This window comes from Thamnophis elegans, chromosome 14, assembly GCF_009769535.1.
Source record: "Thamnophis elegans isolate rThaEle1 chromosome 14, rThaEle1.pri, whole genome shotgun sequence".
In the NCBI taxonomy this organism is placed as follows: Eukaryota; Metazoa; Chordata; class Lepidosauria; order Squamata; family Colubridae; genus Thamnophis; species Thamnophis elegans.
This window is the reverse complement of record NC_045554.1, coordinates 21,803,512-21,823,169: the sequence shown is the minus strand read 5'-3', so window position 1 is coordinate 21,823,169 and position 19,658 is coordinate 21,803,512. Positions and strand designations below refer to the sequence as shown.

Below are 19,658 nucleotides of genomic sequence, written 5' to 3'. Positions count from 1 at the left end.
CCTCCTTCCTCGAGCTGAAAGATACTGACTGGTCCAAGGTCATTCAGCTGGTTTTGTGCCTAAGGCAAGACTAGAACTTACAGACTCCCGGTTTCTAGTCTGGTGCCTTAACCATTACACCAAACTGCCTTCTGAGGCAGATGCCGATTACAAAAGGAAATAGAGTGGGATGGATAGACATTTCTATGCTCCTCAGAATCAGGCAACCTGTGGATTCTCTGGATGTTTCTGGATCTGGAGAATGTCACGTTCAGGATGAGCAATGAACAGATCTCCATATATAGATTACTCTATATTTAATTTCCTGACCATAATCAAGACTATGCCAATATCTGTCACCTCTACCTTTTTCCATGTGAATCCTCCCTCCCTTTTTCCATCACTAATTTTAAGGCAGTATTATGTATGCATGCATTTTAACTCTGGTCGTGCTTGGTTTCAGACCAGAATTTCTGTATTTTGACATTAAATGTTCTGTTTTTTTAACAAAAGTAAATCTGTTGATGAAATAAAAACATCACCCCTATGGTTTACGAGTGGGAGATGGAATTTCAAACCTTTTTTAAAACTGGTGGGAATAACTCTTGATATCATGCTTACCGCAGTTACATTTAAAAGTTTAGATTGTTGTTTTATTGCTTTCCTGTAACAATCCCTAAAGCTTTATTGTCATATCAGACCAGAAATATGATGTTATAAGTAGTCTGGGGGAGGGAGGGACAGAGAGAGAGAGATGCACATCTATAAAGTGACCTGATTAGATTCATAATCAAAGAAAAACAATCTATGTCTTGGTTGTATTAATTAATTACTATTAGATATTTTATCCTAGTTTTATTACATTTACCTTTTCACACAACAACGACCCTGTGAGGTGGGTTGAGCTGAGGGAGAGTAACTGGCCCAGAGTCACCCAAACAGCTTTCATGTCTAAGAACTTGCAGTTTCCCACTTCTAGCCTGATGCTTTAACCATTAGATCAAATAAATGAAATAGTTGCAGATTTCATAAAATAGACTTGAAGTGATGTGAAACACACCTACCTGAGGGGAGCTTGAGCTCTCCAGGTTCCAGGGATCTTCCATGCTGCCGGGCAGAATGTACCAATGTGTGCCATAATAAATGTTCCTATAACCTGCAGATATATCACTGTTCTGTCTTCATTTTTAGGATGTTAATAGTGTTGCAGTGTCTCCAAATGACAAGCTAGTCGCCACAGGTTCCCAGGACAAGACAGCCAAGCTGTGGGACTCTGAAAATTGTGTGCTACTCGGAGTCTTCTCCGGACACAAACGCGGCATCTGGTGTGTGCAGTTCTCCCCAGTAGACCAGGTCTTGGCCACCTCTTCAGCAGATGGCACTGTGAAAATCTGGGATCTGCAGGACTTTAGCTGTCTGAAGGTATTGTTGTGGACAAAAAACTTAGCAGCTTACATTAATGCATTTCCATCTAGTAGAGAAATAAAAATTACACTTGACCAGGGTGCAATCTACAACAAGTTAGAAACTGTTTCTCTGAGAGAAGCTGGAATTTATCTGTTATAGGAGCAAGCAAGGAAAAAAATACTCTGCAGGACAAAGATATTGAAAATTATGGAAGGCTAAATGGTTACCTTCATTATTGAATAAGACCAAATGTTTCAAAAATGAACAAAGCATCACTTTTAGTAAATGGTTGTGTCTTATAAATAATGGCAGAAGTAGACATTTTCAAAGAAAAAAAACAGCACTAGAAAACTGATCTAACTTGGCATTGCAGGTCATTAAACATGATATCACGTGACCGTGATTAGTGGTTTTACTGCTAAGACAGCATTGATTCTGCTTGTTAGAAGCCAGTTGCAATGGTTGCGAGTGCAAGGACTGTCGTACAGTTACTTTTTCACTGCTAGCATAACTTTGAAAGGTTGCTAAACAGGGTGGTTATTAAGTAAAGTTATATATTGTGGTTATGAAAGCTGACAGCCTTGTTAGGAAAGAGGAATCCTTATGGTTCTTAGCTTTTCTTTGATTGGAATAACAGATTTTGTTTTGCATGGAAGTAAATTAGTATTTTTACAGTATCTTTCCTTACCATTTCTCTGACCTGTGCAGCTATTTACGTGCCTGAAGGAATTAGACCATCCTCAATATCTTGCTGATCTCTCATCTTTCCTTCCCTCATCAGACTTTCGAAGGTCATGATGCCTCTGTGCTGAAGGTCATCTTTGTGAGTGAAGGAGGACAGGTGCTTAGCAGGTATGGCCACCAGAGAAAGAGATTGTTTGCTGAGGCAGATGTGGCAGAACTTCAACATCTCCAAGGAGGGCTAGTAAAATTCTGACTTGGAGAGCTGGTGCTGGCCAGGGGGCCAGGAAACTGCTTTCTAGGGAAGAGCTGCCGGGGGGGTGGGGGGGTGCAGAGATGCAGGCCTGATCCACATCCCCAGCACAAAGGTTCCTCTCCTCTGATGCCTCCATGCAGACATCCCAGTTAGCACATGGGATAAAACAGGCTGGGTGGCTAAGGGTTGGGCTCCCCCAAGGGTCTGGCTCTTTCTTATGTGATGAGGTTTTGCTATGTTTTCTGAGGAAAGGAAATTTGCAAACACTTTCTGCTGATCACAAGATTAGTATGGATTTTTTTTCTCTCTTTGGTTGACTCTGTTCCAATTACCTTTATTGTACTGAGTTTGGATTCCCATTTAAGATTCCTCCTTTCCTTGACATACCTTTTGGCTGAAGTGGGGAGAAATCACCCTTCATCTAAAATCAGTGTCTGCCTGTCCTGCTTCTACAAGAAAAAACATTGCTGACAAATTCTCAGCCGTGGGAGATTTCATGGCCTTGGCCTGGCTTCCTCACTGCCCCTGTTAGAAGAATTCTTATTTCTGCATACATTTGTAGATAGTTTTACTTCTGTTTGGGGTTTTTTCCCGTCTTCTGATCTTCCTGGTGCCCCCCCCATCTCCCCCCCCCCATTATTTTAATTCTGGCAAGTAAACTATTTTGAGTGAATTTTCCCTTTCCAAAGATGGCTGGTGATGCCAACTTATAAATGCCATGAGCTTAACCCCAGGTTATTCTTAATTCTTGCTTCTCTTTCCCCAAGTGGTGCTGATGGTCTCCTGAAACTCTGGACAATAAAAAACAATGAGTGTGTGAAGACTTTAGATGCTCACGACAGCAAAGTATGGGCCTTGCATGCTAACAAGAAGGATGATACCGTGGTGACCGGCTCCACAGATTCACGGGTCTTATTGTGGAAGGTAGAACCTGCAAAGTTGGCTGATCTTAAGTTCCCAATTCTAGCCTGGCTTATCTGCTTTACCTTCTTTTTTTTCTTATTTTTGATTTTTATCATTCTCCTTATTAGGCTTCCCTAGGATTAAGTATTATTCACAAAAAGCGAAAGGATCCTGTCACAGTATTGATTCAATCTGTAATAAAGGGCTGCCATTTCTCAACGACATTGGTCAATGCTACTTGTTCATTTCTTCATGGAGCCAAGCCCATCAGTTTATCAATCTGTGCCATTGATTTAAAATTTGGAAACTAAAGTCATCCTGGAATTCCTCATTTCCCCACAAACATAGAGCTACGACTGAACAGATCTCATTGTGATACCTGTTAACTTGGTTGATGTTAATGGAAAGCCAGAGAAAAGATTGGTTGATCTTAGGACCTGGGAAGTTTCACATGAATATAGATGGAACCTCAAATAATCTGGCCTATACAAAATAGAGCCAGAATCTTAAATTGAAACAAGCAAGTACTAGAGCGATACAAATTTGGTGTGATATACTCAGTATTTTATTTCCAAAAACTTTCTGCACAGCTGAACTTTTGAAAATCCCTTTGAAAGAGCTTTTCAGTGTTCTTGCATGAATACAACCAAATGCAAGCCAAATCTGCTTCTTGCAGCTATAGCAATAGTACCTAAACTTATATACCACCCAATAGTGCTTTACATCACCCTCTGGGTTGTTTTACAATGTTAGCATGTTTTCCCCAACAATCTGGGTCCTCATTTTACCGACCTTGGAAGGATGGAAGGCTGAGTCAATCTTGAGCCAGTCAGGTTCGAATTTCTGTAGACAGAGTCAGCCTGCAATATGCATTGTAACACTCCTCCACCAGGGCTCTTTCATGGCCACATTTTGCAAACCAGCATTCTCTGCTGGGTGTTACTATTGGTTACTTAGCTTGTTGCTTCTTTTGTGCAAAGCGCTGGAGTCTAGCAGTCGCCTCACTCACTTCGTTCTTTGCAGCTCTCTGCTAATCTGCAATCCAAGCGAACACAGCACTATTGAAGAAGGACAGATCTCTTAGGTATACACAATATGGGAAACTTACCAAATTTGTGACAGCTTGCAATATTAAATTCATAGATTTTTTAAATTAAGATTAAAAAGGACTCAACCAAGAAAGCATTGTGTGTGTGTATGTGTGTGTGTATGTGTGTATGTGTGTATGTATATATATATGTATATGTATATAGTTATTTGGGTTTTCTCCCGCGTAAAATTGGAGATGTCTTGGCGACGTTTCGATGAAGTCTCATTCGTCATCTTCAGTATTTTAGAATACTTGTAAGGATTGATCTTCTCATTCTAGGAGTGACTAATAGATTCTTTTGCACTTTTTGTGCAATAGTTTATCTGAAAGGCTCATTTTTGGATAGGTGCCAAGATAGCAACTGTAACATCAACTAAAATTCAGCTGTTAATCAATCCTCCAAGACTCTTCCAGGGAGGGATCCCTGAAGTCCAGTGGGCTGGTCTGAACTCCCCACTATTTAGTTCCACCATTTCCTCTTGTGTGACTTTCATACTTAGGACTCCTCAACTTTAGAAAGAGTCAAGAACCACTGAGAGGATTTGATACCATATTTTCTTCCTGATTGTCTCCCACTTCAGAGGAGGAAATAGAAATAGAGATTAATCTGAGTCAGAACTTTTAACACTGCAAAGCAAATGTTGAACTTGATTTGTAGATGTGCAAATGTTTCAAATTCTGCTAGCAACTTTTATTGGTGTCATTCTATGGTTATACTGTAAATGTACTTCTGCCAGTAGAAGAATGGAAAGTTAGCTCTCCGGTCTAGTAGCACAAGAAAAAGCTCTCAGAAACAGTGAGACTTATTGTAGTAGTATTTTATGGGAAGACTCATTTTAATTACCTATATAGCCTGGAGACAACCAGGGGGTATCATTTAGACCCAGGATGGCAAACCTATGGCACGTGTGCCACAGGTGGCAGGCGGAGCCATTTGTCAGGGCACGCAAGGCCCTGCGTTCAGCCTTTTTTTAAAGCCATTTTTCGCCCTCCCCAGGCTCTAGAGGTTTTATAGGAGCCTGGGGAGTACGGAAACAGCCTCTCCCCCCCCCCCCCCCGAGGCCCTCCGGAGGCTTCAGGAGCTTCCCTGTAGCCTCCGGAGCGCAAAATCCGGCCCTACGGACAAACCGGAAGTTCAGGAATGGACTTCCGGTTTGCTCATAGGGCCAGTTTATGCCCTCCTGAGCCTTAGGGGCCACTTTGGAGGATGAAAAATGACCCAATGGACAAACCGGAAGTTCCAGTTTGCTCATAAGATCGTTTTTCATCCTCCGGAGCCTTCAGGAAAGCCTCCGGAAGGCCCTGAAGCTCCTGAAGCCTCTGGAGGGCCTCCAGGGGGGCGAGGGAGGCTGTTTTCACCCTCCTCAGGTTTCTATAAAGCCTCTGGAGCCTGGGGAGGGCAAAAACAGCATGGAAAAAATGGGGAGGGGAGTGCCTGTCATGCTCGCATGCACAGTGTGGGGCTCACGCATTGTATTATGGATGCAGCACGTCTGCACACGACCCACCCTGCACTCCCCCCACTTATGGCACGCAAGCCAAAAAAGGTTTGCCATCACTGATGTAGACCAAGCTGCCTAAAGACTAATCACTATAGGAAAAATATTAAAAGAGATAATTTAACTTACATCATAACATAATTAGAAAAAAATGTAATAGATATGTAATGAATTGGATTATAACCTACCAGAAGATCTCCTGAATGGTAGGTAGTCTGTATTTTTTAAAAATTAAATAATAAATTAATTAAACATTGAACCTTTTCATATAAAACATATCCATGTCGTTGAGCATGTTTCAGTCAGTCAGTATAGTCTTGGATTACTTAGTTAATTTTAAAAAGAGGGATTTTCATATTTCAATTCCAAATCTGAAGCCAGGTATTGGAGCCAAAGTGGTTGATTGAATTTTGTCTTCTGAGGCTGCTGAAAAGAAAGTGAGGATTGACAGACATTTTCTCCTCTGGTTTTGTACGTGCCTCAATCCAATTCCAAATTAGTTATTTGTAAAAGAGTCCATGCATCCTAATTACATCTTGTTTTAGAGCATTCCAGAGATGGAGAGATTCAAGATCAAGCGGCCTTCCAAGCGAGGGAGGAAGAATCAGTGCTTCCTCCAAGGAAATACGTTCAGGAAATGATGAAACAAATGTAGCAATACCTAGATAGTTTTCAGTCCTCCCTAATGGGATAACTTGGGCAATAATCAAATGGCTCAAATCACTATGTTAAATTTATTCTGTAAAAATTGTTGTTACTTTCTACAAGCAGCAAGAAAAACAGTGATTAAGAGGAGATGCTGTCTTTCCAGCATCGTAACCTGCAAAGTAGAATCCTGAAGGGGAAAAGTGTTCAAACACCAGCCCCACCTGATTGTCTGGGGCTGCTAGAAAGCCACTGTCCAAAGTTCCTGCGGAGGGATGCTTACTGATGCCATTGCAGCTGATGAAGGGGGGAGGGGGTTGTCACATGCTCCCCATCTATTGGACAGGTCTATGGTCTGTTGCTTTCCTTCCAAAGCCATCCAAAGATTTTAAAACATAAAATCACTTCCGATATGTTCTAAAAGGTTCTTAAAATAATTTTACTCTGGATTCAGAATAATTGCTATTATTGACAAATTAATATGGTTGCACCTTTTCATGACTATGTGCCCAGCAGTTTGAAACAATATTGTGTTGTATGCATGGCTGTTGCTTTGGTTCCCAAAAGCTGGCAGGTTCTCATGTGGTTGAAAGGTTTTATTCTCTTCTGAAGCACCAACCATTCCATTTGGCGATTTTTCTATTTGTGTTTCATGTCTCTGTCTGTTAAAAGGATGTCACTCAAACAGAACTTGAAGAAGAGCAAGCCAAGCAAGAGGAAGAGATCCTGAAGTGAGTATCCCCAAGCAGCATTTGAGCCTGTTTTCATCTGGCATCTTCTAGTCATTAGGCAAGAGGGGCCCTCGTCTCTGACTGGCACGGCAGCATTTGCTTTTCTCCTAGTTGATTCCATATAGTTGTATATTTGCATATAGTTAGCATTCTGAATGCTTAGAGATCTATGCTTTGCTTTTAGGTATTATGGAAAAGGCATATTCTCCTGTGTGCTGCTTGGGGAATCCAAGCATGGGTTAACTTTGTCCATTAGCCTAGAGACTGAGTTATGTAAATTGCTGACCACGCCTCCTCTGACCGGATGGGCTCAGTTTCTTAACTCAGTCCAGCCGTAAGAGACGTATATTAATTCTTCTCCTGACTAGTGAGACAAATTTATACCTTATTTTGGATTTTTTCGCTTGAGTGCATTTATTGGATTGGAGGAAGCTTGTGTATGGACAGGGGAGAGGTGGCAGTTCGCTGCCTGCCCAGTTCCCTCGTGCCTCGTTGACTCGCTCAGGTATTTGAATTGCCCTTGCTAATTGCTAGCTAATGGGGCTCTGATTGCAGGCTATTGGAGCCTCACAGGGCGTTGGCAACTGCCTTTCGTTGTGTTTTGGGCTTGGGATCAGGTCGCTGGTGTATGCCGGCTTGCAGAGTCCCTAGCCGCCAAACAGCTGTTTTTATCGGAGCCAGCAAACGATGGGGTCAACTCGCCGTGCGCGGCGTGGCTTTTTCCCTACCGCTACCCTGTGGGCCGTTCTGAGGGCGCGATTTGCAGCGCTGGCCGTTTTATGGCTGGGAAAGCCAAGGAAGCACTTTTTCGTTCCCCGCTGATTTGAAATTTGGCGCCGGAGTTGCGACCGCCGTTTGGGGGCCGTTTGGAGCGCAGGCGCCAAGGGGGTTGGGCGTTGCCTTCCCCACGCTTTGAAAGGAGATCGCTGACTCATCGGCCCTCCCTTTCTCATTCACCTCGGCTTTGTTTACTCTGAGAGAGTTCCTGGCATTGCAGCTGACCACGAGGTCCTTTGTTTTGCAAGTGAAGGCTGTGCTTTGAGCCCTTTGAGCCTTTTTGCATCTAATCATTGCAATGGCTGATCATTCTTCTCTGGGAGGTACAGTTGAGCCCTCTGTTGATAACCAGGGTACTGCCCAGGCGGGGGTTAGTTCGAGGCCTGGCAGAGCCGCATCTAGAACAACCAGCCAGAGGCCCAGGGAGGCCTCCGGGGCCCCTGATAAAAGCCACAAAAAGAAAGATAAGTCTAAATCAACTTCCAAAGCTTCAGGGGAGGGCAGGGTTTCACCCACCCCCCCCGCGCCTTTACCTCAGCGCATTTCGCCTGTTTCCCAGTCAGCAGGGCATCAGACCTGGTCCCCGGATCGATCCCTCCCCGCTATTTCTGAAACTGGACTAGGGGGGGTGGGGCTCCAACCCCCCTCTGTATTGTCTTCTGTTTTGCCTGAGGCCCAGGCTGCTTCGGCCTTCTTGTTGCCTCGTGCTGGGCCTTCAGCTACATTTACTCCAACTGCTGCAGGCTTAAGGCCTATGGAAAGCTATGATCAGGGCCTATCCCCTGATATTTACCAGATGATCTCTGCAGCCATTTCCAGGGGGGTGGATGCCGAGCTGCTTCGAAGGCACCAGGCCACGGTGATTGCTAGTTCACACAGTGGCTCTCCTATCCCACCTCCTCAGGTAGATCTGCCTGATCTGCAAGCAGGGCCTTCTTCTTCTCCTCCTCCCTCTACTTATAGTGAGGATTCGGCCTTGGTGGAGGAAGGGGAGCTGATTGATAGGGAGTTCTGTGATGATGAAGGCCTGATCTTTGATCAGCCTAATTCCTCTAGCCTATTTAGGCCTACTCTTTTCAAATCTTTATTGTTTAAAGCTAAGGCCACTACCCACATGGGAGGCTGCTTCCAAGGACAGTTCGGCTGTAGGCCTCGACACTACTGAGCGCCTCTTTGCAGAACCAGTCTCCTTGCAAGAAGTGATTCCTTCCCCAAAACTGTTCATGGATCTCATTCAGAAGCAATGGGATCAACCGACTGCGGTTACCCCGCCCAGCCATGGGGATAGGAAGTTGTACACTTCTACCCCTGACCTGGAAAACATTTTGCAATTCCCAACAGTAGATCTGCCAGTAGCCGCCCTGGCATCTCCTGCTCTGATTCCATCTGAAATCTCTGAGGGTTTGAAGGCAGAGGACCGTAAAGCTGAGACAGTAATTCGGAAGACTCATCAGGCTGCGGCCTGGGCCTTGCGTGCTGCTACTGCAGCATCGTTCTTTAATAGAACTTCTGTTCTCTGGCTTAAACAGTTGCAAGAGAGGCTATCCCCTGATGAAGTACGTCTTCACCAGGACGTTACTAAAATCATGGCTGCCTTGGAGTTTTCGGCGGATGCCACACTTAATGCTGCCAAGTTCGCTTCTTGCGCTGTGGTGTCCAATGTGGCGTCTCATCGCCTCTTGTGGCTTCGCCATTGGCAGGCCGACATTAAGTCTAAATGGCGCCTGGCATCCACGCCCTTCAAGGGCGGGGCTTTGTTTGGATCCGTTCTTGATCCCATACTTATAGAGAACAGGGACAAGCGCAGGGTGCTTCCCTCTTCAGGGCGGCGCAATACCAGGCAGCAGCATCCATATAACAGACGCCAGTCCTTTCGGGGAGGCTATTCTGGTTACTCAGCAGCCCCATTTGTTCCCAGTTACAACAGGGGGTTCCACCAGTCCCAGGACCACGGCCAGGACCGTGGGGGGGGGGGCAGGGATAGGGGGCGCCAACAGCATCAGACGCAATCCCACAACAGGAGGTCCTTTCGTGGCTCCGGGAACTGGTCCTTTCGGAGGTACCAGTGACTCGCAGGGGGACGAATCAGTGGGCGGGCGTCTGCTGGCCTTCGCTCATCAGTGGGCGGAAACCACCTCCAACGCCTGGGCCCTTCAGGTGGTGAGGCTGGGCCTCACACTAGAATTTCTCTCCATCCCCCCAAGACGGTTCATCAGGTGTCCCGTACCCAGGTGCTCAGTAAAGCGGCGTCTCATGGAAGCCGAAATACATCATCTCATCTCAATCAGTGCAATAGAACAAGTTCCCGCAGGGGAGGAAGGTCTAGGGTTTTACTCCATCCTCTTTCTGGTACCCAAAGGCTCAGGAGGGTGGCGAGCCATTCTAGATCTAAAAAGACTCAATTGGTACATCAAGTATCAGCGGTTCAAGATGCAGTCGTTAAAGAGCATTCTGGCATCCATCCGCCAGGGCGACATGATATCAATCGACATCAAGGAGGCGTACCTCCATGTGCCCATTCATCCAGCTCATCGACGGTTCCTTCGCTTCCAATTTGCGGGCCGTCATTTCCAGTACCGGGCCTTGCCTTTTGGCCTTTCATCGGCGCCCCACACTTTTACCAAGCTCCTGGCGGTGGTAGCGGCTTCTCTTCGTTCAGTTCCGGTGAGAGTGAATTGCTATTTAGACGACATCTTGGTCCTGTCATCATCCCGGGAACAGGCCCTGTGGGATCTTCAGGTGACAATGAACTCCCTGCAGAGGCATGGGTTCGTCCTGAATCTTCCCAAGAGCCATCTGCAGCTAACTACATCGCTGCTTCACTTAGGGACCGTCATCAACTCCGCCACTTGCGAGGTCTTCCTGTCCCTGGAGAGGTGTCAGAGCATCCAACGTCTGGCAGCTCAAGTTTCAGCCTTACGACTCGTGCCCCTGGCCTTGCTTTCTCAGCTGTTAGGGAAAATGATTTCTTGCATCGACATCGTTCCCTGGGCCAGGTTTCACGCACGACCACTCCAATGGTTCCTGCTTCCTTATCGAAGGTCTCACACCAGTCATTCTCAACTCAAGGTCCGTCTTTCACCCAAAGCCCTCAGATCCCTTCGATGGTGGGCGTCCTCCAAGATCCTCAAAGGATGCCCGTTCAAGGAACCGGAACAAATCCAGGTTACGACAGATGCCAGCCTGTTTGGATGGGGTGGCCATGCCCTAGATCGGGTGGCGCAAGGGCGTTGGTCGGACCGGGAGTTATCCAACAGCATCAATTGGCTAGAGCTGCGGGCCATCAGACTGGCCCTGCAAGAATTTTGGGACATTGTGACTCACAAACACGTACTGATTCTGACGGACAATGTGGCCTCCAAGGCGCATGTCAACCGCCAGGGGGGCACGCATTCCAGAGCCCTCATGATGGAGGCGGAGAAATTGGATCATTGGGCAGAGTCCAGACTGTTGTCCCTTCGAGCGGAACACATTTTGGGCGTAGCCAACGTCCAGGCGGATTGGCTGAGCAGAGCCACAGTGGATCATGCGGAGTGGCAGTTACATCCCGACCTCTTCCAGCAGATTTGCCTCCGGTTCGGCTGTCTGATGGTGGTTCTGTTCACGCAACCTCACAATGCGCAGGTGCCCCGTTTCTTCTCCAGGTATGTGACTCCCGGATCGGAGGGAGTGGATGCCTTGCGCAGCCCGTAGCCGGCCGGCCTCCTTTACACCTTCCCACCTCTTCCAGTAATCCCGGCGGTCATCCAGAAGATTCTCTTGGAGCGAGCGGAAGTCCTCCTGGTGGCTCCAATGTTGTCTCGGCGAACCTGGTATGCGGACCTGGTACACCTGTCGATCTCTCGCCCGTGGTGGATCCAGCTCCATCAGGGGACCCTCATTCATCCGAACCCCCAGTTGCTGCAATTAGCCGTGTGGCACGTGAGCGGACGATTCTGACGAACCTTCAGTATTCCAACGAAGTCATCACGATTCAGGCAGCCCGTCGGCCTTCCACCACTCGAATTTACGAGGCTACCTGGCAGGCCTTCTGCAGGTGGTGCCGCCGGACGGGGGCAGACCCCCTCCAGGATTCAGTGCCCTGAGTGTTGGACTTTCTGCAATCTGGTCTTAATAAAGGTTTGGCACCCAATACGCTTCGCAGGCAGGTCACGGCCCTTGCCACAGTGATTGGGGGAGGTCAGGGGCGTTCCTTGTCATAGCATTCTCAAGTCAAGGCCTTCCTGAAAGGGGCGGCCAACATCCGACCTCCGACCGTGCACCGTTACCCTACTTGGGATCTGTCGTTGGTGCTCAGGGCATTTATGGACTCTCCTTTGGAACCTATTACTTCCATCAATCTTCATCTATTGACTCTTAAGACAGTGTTCTTGGTGGTGATTACATCGGCCAGGCGGGTTTCCGAGTTGGTGGCTCTGTCTGTTCAGGCGGATCTCTGCATATTTCACCCAAACAGGGTCGTTCTGCGCTTGGATCCAGCTTTTCTACCAAAAATCAACACGCTGTTCCACAGAGCTCAGGAGCTCGTCCTGCCGGACTTTTGTCCCAACCCTTCTCATCCGCAGGAGCGCCAATGGCATCACTTGGATGTTCGCAGGGTTCTTCGTCGTTACGTGAAGCGTACAGTGTCCTTCAGGTGGTCTGAAGCACTCTTTGTTTCCTTTCAACCATCTTCCATGGGACAGAAAGTTTCTTCTCACACGATAGGGCGATGGTTGAAGGTGTGCATTGCTCTTGCCTATGACAGTCAATCCCGGCAGGTCCCCAGGCGCATCACCCCTCACTCTACCAGAAGTGCGGCTACTACGGCAGCCTGGGCCACGCAGGCCTCAGTGGAAGAAATCTGCAGAGCGGCCGCCTGGTCTACACCATCACCATTTATCAATCAGACATTACAATGTTGATGTGTTTGCCTCGGCTGAGGCGTCCTTTGGGCGGCGTGTATTGCAACAGGTGCTCCCCCCTGCGGGGGACCCTGGCCAGCCTAGTTCCCGCCCTGGACCTTAATTGCTTTGGCATGTCCCATGCTTGGATTCCCCAAGCAGCACACAGGAGAACGACCGTTGACTTACCTGAACGGTCCTTCTATGTGTGCTGCGAGGGGAATCCAAACCCGCCCGCAGCTTCAGCTGGCCAGGGTGATTGTGACTTGAACTTGGATGTACTCATTGATGTGTCACCGGTCTGTGCCGGACATTGTTTACTTGTACCTTGTGTTCATTCTGACAATGTTTATGTACCTTTTGGCTACGGCCTTTATTGCTACTGTTATTGTTATGTTATTGTTATCGTTCTTGTTATACTTCATTAAACAGCTGACTTCGCACGAAACTGAGCCCATCCGGTCAGAGGAGGCGTGGTCAGCAATTTACATAACTCAGTCTCTAGGCTAATGGACAAAGTTAACCCATGCTTGGATTCCCCTCGCAGCACACATAGAAGGACCGTTCAGGTAAGTCAACGCTCAATTGTGCAAAGAGAAGTCTCTAAATTTGTTTTGGGAATCTGCCACGTGTTGTGTATATTTATTTTGAATGTAGTTATTTAGATAAAAATCAAGTTTCCAAATTGCATACAATTAGTGGCATCTAATTGCTTTTTAATATATTGCTTAATTAACTGCAATATAGGCTTGCAGGCTTGCCAATAAGATTATGAAAAGTATGAATTTGCATAAAATGTCTAATTCATTTGCCTGCTATGAAGGAATGCTATACTTGGACTAGGGAGCTTCCGCTAAAAAAAAACACTTGAACAATTTTCAAGTATGACAGCTTCTCAGCAATTCTTCATCTACCCAGGCAAGTGGCTACCCAAAGGGGTTATGTAGTTGATACTGACTGGGGCCCCGGTCCCGTTCGCCCAGTGTTGCTACCTCCATAATTCCCAGCACAATTGGATTGCGGAAAAGATGGACTTGATGCTTTTTCCCCCCCAGGTGGGAAAAAAGACTCACTACCAGCCCAAACAAAGTAGACAACACATACTTAGGCATTTCAAATTAAGGGATTTGTTTTCAGAAGTGGAACCAGGCCTTACAGCAGAGCAACAGCCTTTGGCGTCTTTGCTTTTATGAAAATTTGGGGAAATCCTTGCTAAATTGCCCAGTGCCTTTTAAGTGTCTTTGCTGAATGACTATTAGAAAGGCAGCCATTCCCAACCTGTTGGGTTGGCAGAAGGGCATCATTTCTTGCTGCCACCTATCTCCATATTGCAGGCTTTGGTCAGTCAGTGGCTGTATGGGTGTGTTTTCATAGGCCACTTTGTGTTTCAGTCAGATAAACTTTAAGGTTATGGTAAAAGCTAAATGGCCAACACAACAGAGGAATGGGGGTAGAACTCAGCTGACCCTGTGAGTCTAAGAATCTCAGCTGCCTTGGGTGGATTTGCTGCTTTCGGTTTAGCCCTGTGGCCCCAAAGCTCTAGCAGGCAGCTCCCAGCCCCCATTTGCATCTTCATCTCTTCCAGAGAGCAGGAGCTAACTAATCTGCTGCACCAGAAGCAGTTCCTGAAGGCCCTGGGCGTGGCACTCTCCCTGGACCGGCCTCATACAGTGCTGACCGTCATCAAGGGTGAGATCTTGTTTCAGAGGCTTTCACTTTCCTCTGGCTTCAGCCTTCCAGTAGACACACCACCCCCCCCACCTACCCCGAGTCCCACTCAGTGGCCGGGCGCTGGACATCACACCGAAGGAGGACTTATCAGCCTCCATAGGCTTATTTCCAAGAGAGCCCAAACGTTACTTTTTCAAAGGGTTTTAAATTTTCCCCACATTTTTTAATAGAGTTGTTTTGTATATGAACCATCCAGAGATGTGATGGGGTGTCTATATAGATATGTGAATGTGCAGCTAGAATTACACTCTTAATATAATTGCTGGATGGGGAGGTATTCACTTGAAAGAACACAGTTGCTACCAGAATCTGCTATCTAATGGCCTTCCCTCCTATCCCATCCCCAAATGTTTGTTTGTGCCTCTTTGGGATGTGTTGCCATTGAGAGGGGGGGAAACCCCAAAAGAAAACATATTTAGAGAGCTACCAGCACCTTGGGCTAGATCTGAAAGTTTAGCGCAAGCGCAAATCTAAATGTTGCCAGAAAATCATGATTTTTAAAGCTATGGTAAATACACAGGAAGAGTAACATTTGTTCTATTTCATTAAATCCAATTAAATTTTGTTCTAAGATGACCCAATTTGGTTGTGATCTTATTTTCTTATGAAGTGTATATCTCCTGGGGCAACATCTAAAGGGACAACCAGGATTCTGAGTCCCAAAACATTGTACATCTTGATATACAGTACAAGGACGTCAAGGCTTGTAATTATATTATTATATAACTAGATATATAATTATATATTATAACTATATTGTCCTTGTAATGGCCTTTAAGGACATTAATATTAAGAGAGATCCGCAGCATATTACATTTACTCAGGTGAGGATGGTAACAATTTGCAGCCTGACTATGCAATCACATCACTGGTGTTCAAAGGTACAATAGGCCTCTGGGAGCTATTTGCCACCTGGGTTTGGAATCCTGATGGCCACCCTGCCATCATCGCATTTTGGATGCTTGGTAACCGACTTACATTTGCAGAGTCCTGCAGCTGCTGATCACAGTTTTCAAGGTTTGGGGGCTGTTTTCAGCATTTACTTCTGGTTTATAGCAAAAGACACCCATTGTGTATAATGGATTCATTTAATGACCATCACAAATATGGTCATAAATTTGGGTGTGGTCACATGGCAATGACTGCCAGACTTATGACCATAATTCCAGGCTCAATTACAGTTGTAGATCAAGGTTTGTGGTTTGTCCAAGGGAGCCATGAGAGAATGAGGGAGGGAGGGGGTCTTCCTCAGGAGAGAGCAGGATCACAGGTGGAGGGGGTCATTTTTGTCCCATTGTTTTTGCCCAGCGGGAATTTGATCATGATCTTGTCTCCCTCAGCCATCCTAAAGGAGCCCAGGGGAAAAGAAGACTTGGCAAAGAATTTGATGAAGTTGCGGAAGGACCAAAAGGGTCAGTATGCATCCCAGTTGGCCCCCCTTCTGTGTGCACATGGGTTTTTTTATGTGTACAGGTGCATGCAGGCATCTCTGTGTGTTTAGAAAAGACAAACTAGGCAGGTCATAGGAGGAAGGTCTCGGTCCAGACTTCTTTCTTTTTATTGAAAATTGACCCTTTAGAGGGTCACAGTGTGGTATAGTGGTTACGACATCAGGCTGGAGAAAAGGACACTGTGAGTTATAATCCTACATTAGATAAAATCCAGCTAGGTGACCTTGGACTGGAGTCACTCAGCTTTAACAAAGACTGGATAGCAAACCTCTTCTGAAAAAAACTTGCAAAGATAGGACTTGTCCAGGCAATCAGACTTGGTTGAACAGAAGGGGCAATAATCCCTTTGGAACAAAAGACCATTGAGCAGCTTGACCTTTGCCCCCTTCTTTTTTCTGGTTAAATACTCCCACTCCCACTCCTGGCATTTTTTTCTCCTGACTAGAGACAAGAAGTCAGCCCACTTACCTATTTTCCTTCACAGATAGAACAGTTTTCCTGGGGACTTCCTCCTCTAGCCAAGAAACTCAGACTAAGGAGCTTTGCCTTTCACAGCCAGGAAACATTAATCCAGCTGGAAGAATGCCACTCTTTTTCTTTTTTTATTTAGTATTTTTATTAAAAAAAAATAGAGGTGCAACAAAAAAACCTAATATAAACTAAAAATAGGAATAAAAATAAATGGCACAGAAAAAGGAAAAGAGAAAAGAAAGAAAAAAATGAGTATAGTAAAGAAAATGAAAAGAAATATATAAAGAAATGACTTCTTCCACAAGTATAAAAGATTTTAATAACTTATCATCTTTTCTGAAAATGAAACAAATCTCCTTTTTCCATCTCTTATCTATAAACAAACCCTTAAAAGCTCATCATTTCAGTCCTGATCACCAAAAGTCCATTAAGGGCACATATCTATTTTAAATGTGATCAAATAAACCAATTTTATATTCATTCTTTTTAACAATCTTGATCTTTAGTTCCTTTAAATTAATATTCTAGAACCTAGTTTATTTTCATTTTTTCTGTTCCTTTTCACAAAATTATTCAAAGCTTTAACAATTCATTTATGTAGGAAAATTATCCAGGTCCCTTTTAATTATTAAGACATCAGCAGCATTCTTTTGTGTTTTAGTTTCTAGTTTCACTTTATTTGTATGCCGCCCTTTTCCCTGGGGGGACTCAGGGCGGCTCACAGTTCAAAGTGGGGGGGAAGGACAAACAATTTACAACATAAAGAAACAACATCATTTAAGAACTCAACAGTCATACAATTCGAGTAGGGGTTAGAGTCTTTAACCCCAGGCCTGCCGGGATAGCCAGATTTTAAGGGCGGTGCGGAAGGTCTGGAGGGTGGTGAGGGTCCGGATCTCCACGGGGAGTTCGTTCCAGAGGGTCGGAGCAGCCACCGAGAAGGCTCTCCTCCGGGTAGTTGCCTCAGCCTTGTCTGATAAAATTTGTTTCTCTTCTATAACATATTTTAAATACTATATTTAGAGGCCGACACTTAATATTAACTCAACATACTTCAGTGTGTTGAATGGTAAAATATTTTGCTTCATATTGTACTTGTTAGTCAAATGTAAGTGTTCTTTTTCTTTAATTGTAATCTTTAGTTCCTTCTAGTTTCCTCTAGTCTCCAACTTTCAAAGCCTCATTGTCAGCCTCCGCTTGCTGCTGCTTTGGCTGCCATTGAAATGGGAGTTGGGGCATGGTATCTGGGAGGGGAATCATTGTGTGCTGGAGGAAGTTTCTAGAACTGTTCTGACCACCTTACTGTGCATGTGGAAGAAGGGAGTTTCCCGCCAAGGCCAACTGTCCAGCATTCCATCCTGATGAGGATTTTTGAAGTTATCTCCCACCTGACAGTTGGGTGCATTATAATTGGGGGTGCCAAGGGGAGGGGATTGAATTGTGCTTGATATTATCCGCTTTCGCGCCTAATTAACCAGACTCAGCTTTGCTTTGCAACTGTTCATTTATAATTAGTAAAAGTACACTTGATTTCAATTCAAATGGAGTCGAGTGGTTTCTTTCCTGATTACTGAATGAAGTCAATGCTGACACTCATTGTATTACGTTTCAAAACTTCAAGTTGGTTCAAAATGCAGCAGTCCGCATACTTCTGCACAAGTTGAGATTTGTGCATGTAGCACCCTTTTTATGGTACCTGCATCAGTTATTGATTAGCAATTTAAGGGGCTATTTTTAGGCTTACTCCCTTAAAGAACTACTCCAGCCCACCGGAGCAGGAAGGCACGGTATGTTGCAGATGCCATCTATTAGGGAAGTGAGACTAAGGAAAAAGTCCTCTTCTGTGGGGGCTCCCTCCCTTTGGAATACCATTTCCCTGGCGATACCCTCCCCCCAACTTTCTATTTTTCTGGGAAGCCCTGAACACATGGAGACCCTTAGTTGATATGGAGCCAATAAGGCGGCTGGTGTGATTGTGTGGTTGCTGTCATGGGGGCTGGATGGTGGAGTGGTAAGTTTATGGATTATTACGTGGTAAAATGTTCATATAGTAAGCTGCCTGGAGTCATCTTGTGTGAGTTAACTGGCCATGTTTGCTTGTTTGTTTGTTTGCTTGCTTGTTTGATAAAGCAGGTAGGTCAGAAGCACCTAATCTCACCACCCTTCACAGGGCAGGTATGAACTCAGCAGGCCCTCATTCTTTTTTTTTTTTTAATATATATTTTATTATGTTTTCATTCTATACAATCACATATTCACTGTGCTTAATCAGGGCATATAACATTGAATAATAAACACGGCCCTCACTTAGATAGAAAATGCCCTCTACAATACAAACCCAGTATACCACCTTGGCCTGCCATACACCCTCTTTCAACCCCCTCCAACTTTCATTCTTCCTTCTCACACACCCCTCTACGCCTACTTCCCCTCCCCTTCTTTCTAACCTTAACCCTATCACTCCCTCTCCATTCCCTCCCTCCCTTCTCCTCCTCCTCTCTCTCACCCTCTCCACCCTCCTTCTTCTTTCACTCGACTCTTTCCTTCGGTATCTATTACCTTCCAGTATATTCGGTTTGTTCTATTTTCGCACTAACATTGAAAAGCCACAGTATACAAATACAATCATGGAATTTAACACATATTGTATTTCCCCCCTCCCCCCTCCCCCTAAATCCCCACCTCCCTTCCCTCCCCCCGACTTCCCAAAGACCATACGTGGTATAATTTTTGAACAATCACAGTCTAAAATATCTCTACATTGAACTCAGCTTCTTACTGTTACCCAAATTTTAAACAATTTAAATTATTACTGATACTAAGCATAAGCTATCTGGAGTTTCTTAGTCCCATATTTACTTTTTATGTAATCAATCCACTTTTTCCAGTCTCGTTTATATCTCTCGTTTGAATGTTCTTTGAGATATGCTGAGATTTTGGCCATTTCGGCTAAGTTCATAACTTTCAAAGTCCATTCTTGAATTGTAGGTAAATCTTTCTTCTTCCAATACTGCGCCACCAAGAGTCTTGCTGCCGTTATTAAATACAGAATCAAATTAGTCTCTGCTGCTGTAAAATCAATACATATACCCAGTAAAAACAACTGGGGGGTAAATTTTATCCTTCTTTTAAAGATGTTTTGCAGGATCCACCA

The 19,658-nt window shown here is 45.2% G+C and overlaps 1 protein-coding gene across 2 annotated transcripts in view; it reads left to right on the top strand.

Annotated features, from left to right (window-relative positions):
* Nucleotides 1-19,658, top strand: part of TBL3 (transducin beta like 3) — a 49,338-nt gene that overhangs the window by 15,103 nt on the left and 14,577 nt on the right. The window contains exons 15-20 of one of the 2 annotated variants that reach the window (XM_032230708.1): nucleotides 1,171-1,401; nucleotides 2,168-2,238; nucleotides 3,091-3,247; nucleotides 7,133-7,191; nucleotides 14,437-14,540; nucleotides 15,923-15,994. In XM_032230708.1, coding sequence (XP_032086599.1) covers nucleotides 1,171-1,401; nucleotides 2,168-2,238; nucleotides 3,091-3,247; nucleotides 7,133-7,191; nucleotides 14,437-14,540; nucleotides 15,923-15,994 — 694 coding nt within the window. Of the gene's footprint in view, nucleotides 1-1,170; nucleotides 1,402-2,167; nucleotides 2,239-3,090; nucleotides 3,248-4,249; nucleotides 4,311-7,132; nucleotides 7,192-14,436; nucleotides 14,541-15,922; nucleotides 15,995-19,658 lie in introns of those variants that run through there. The other variant, XM_032230709.1, reaches the window with a different exon arrangement.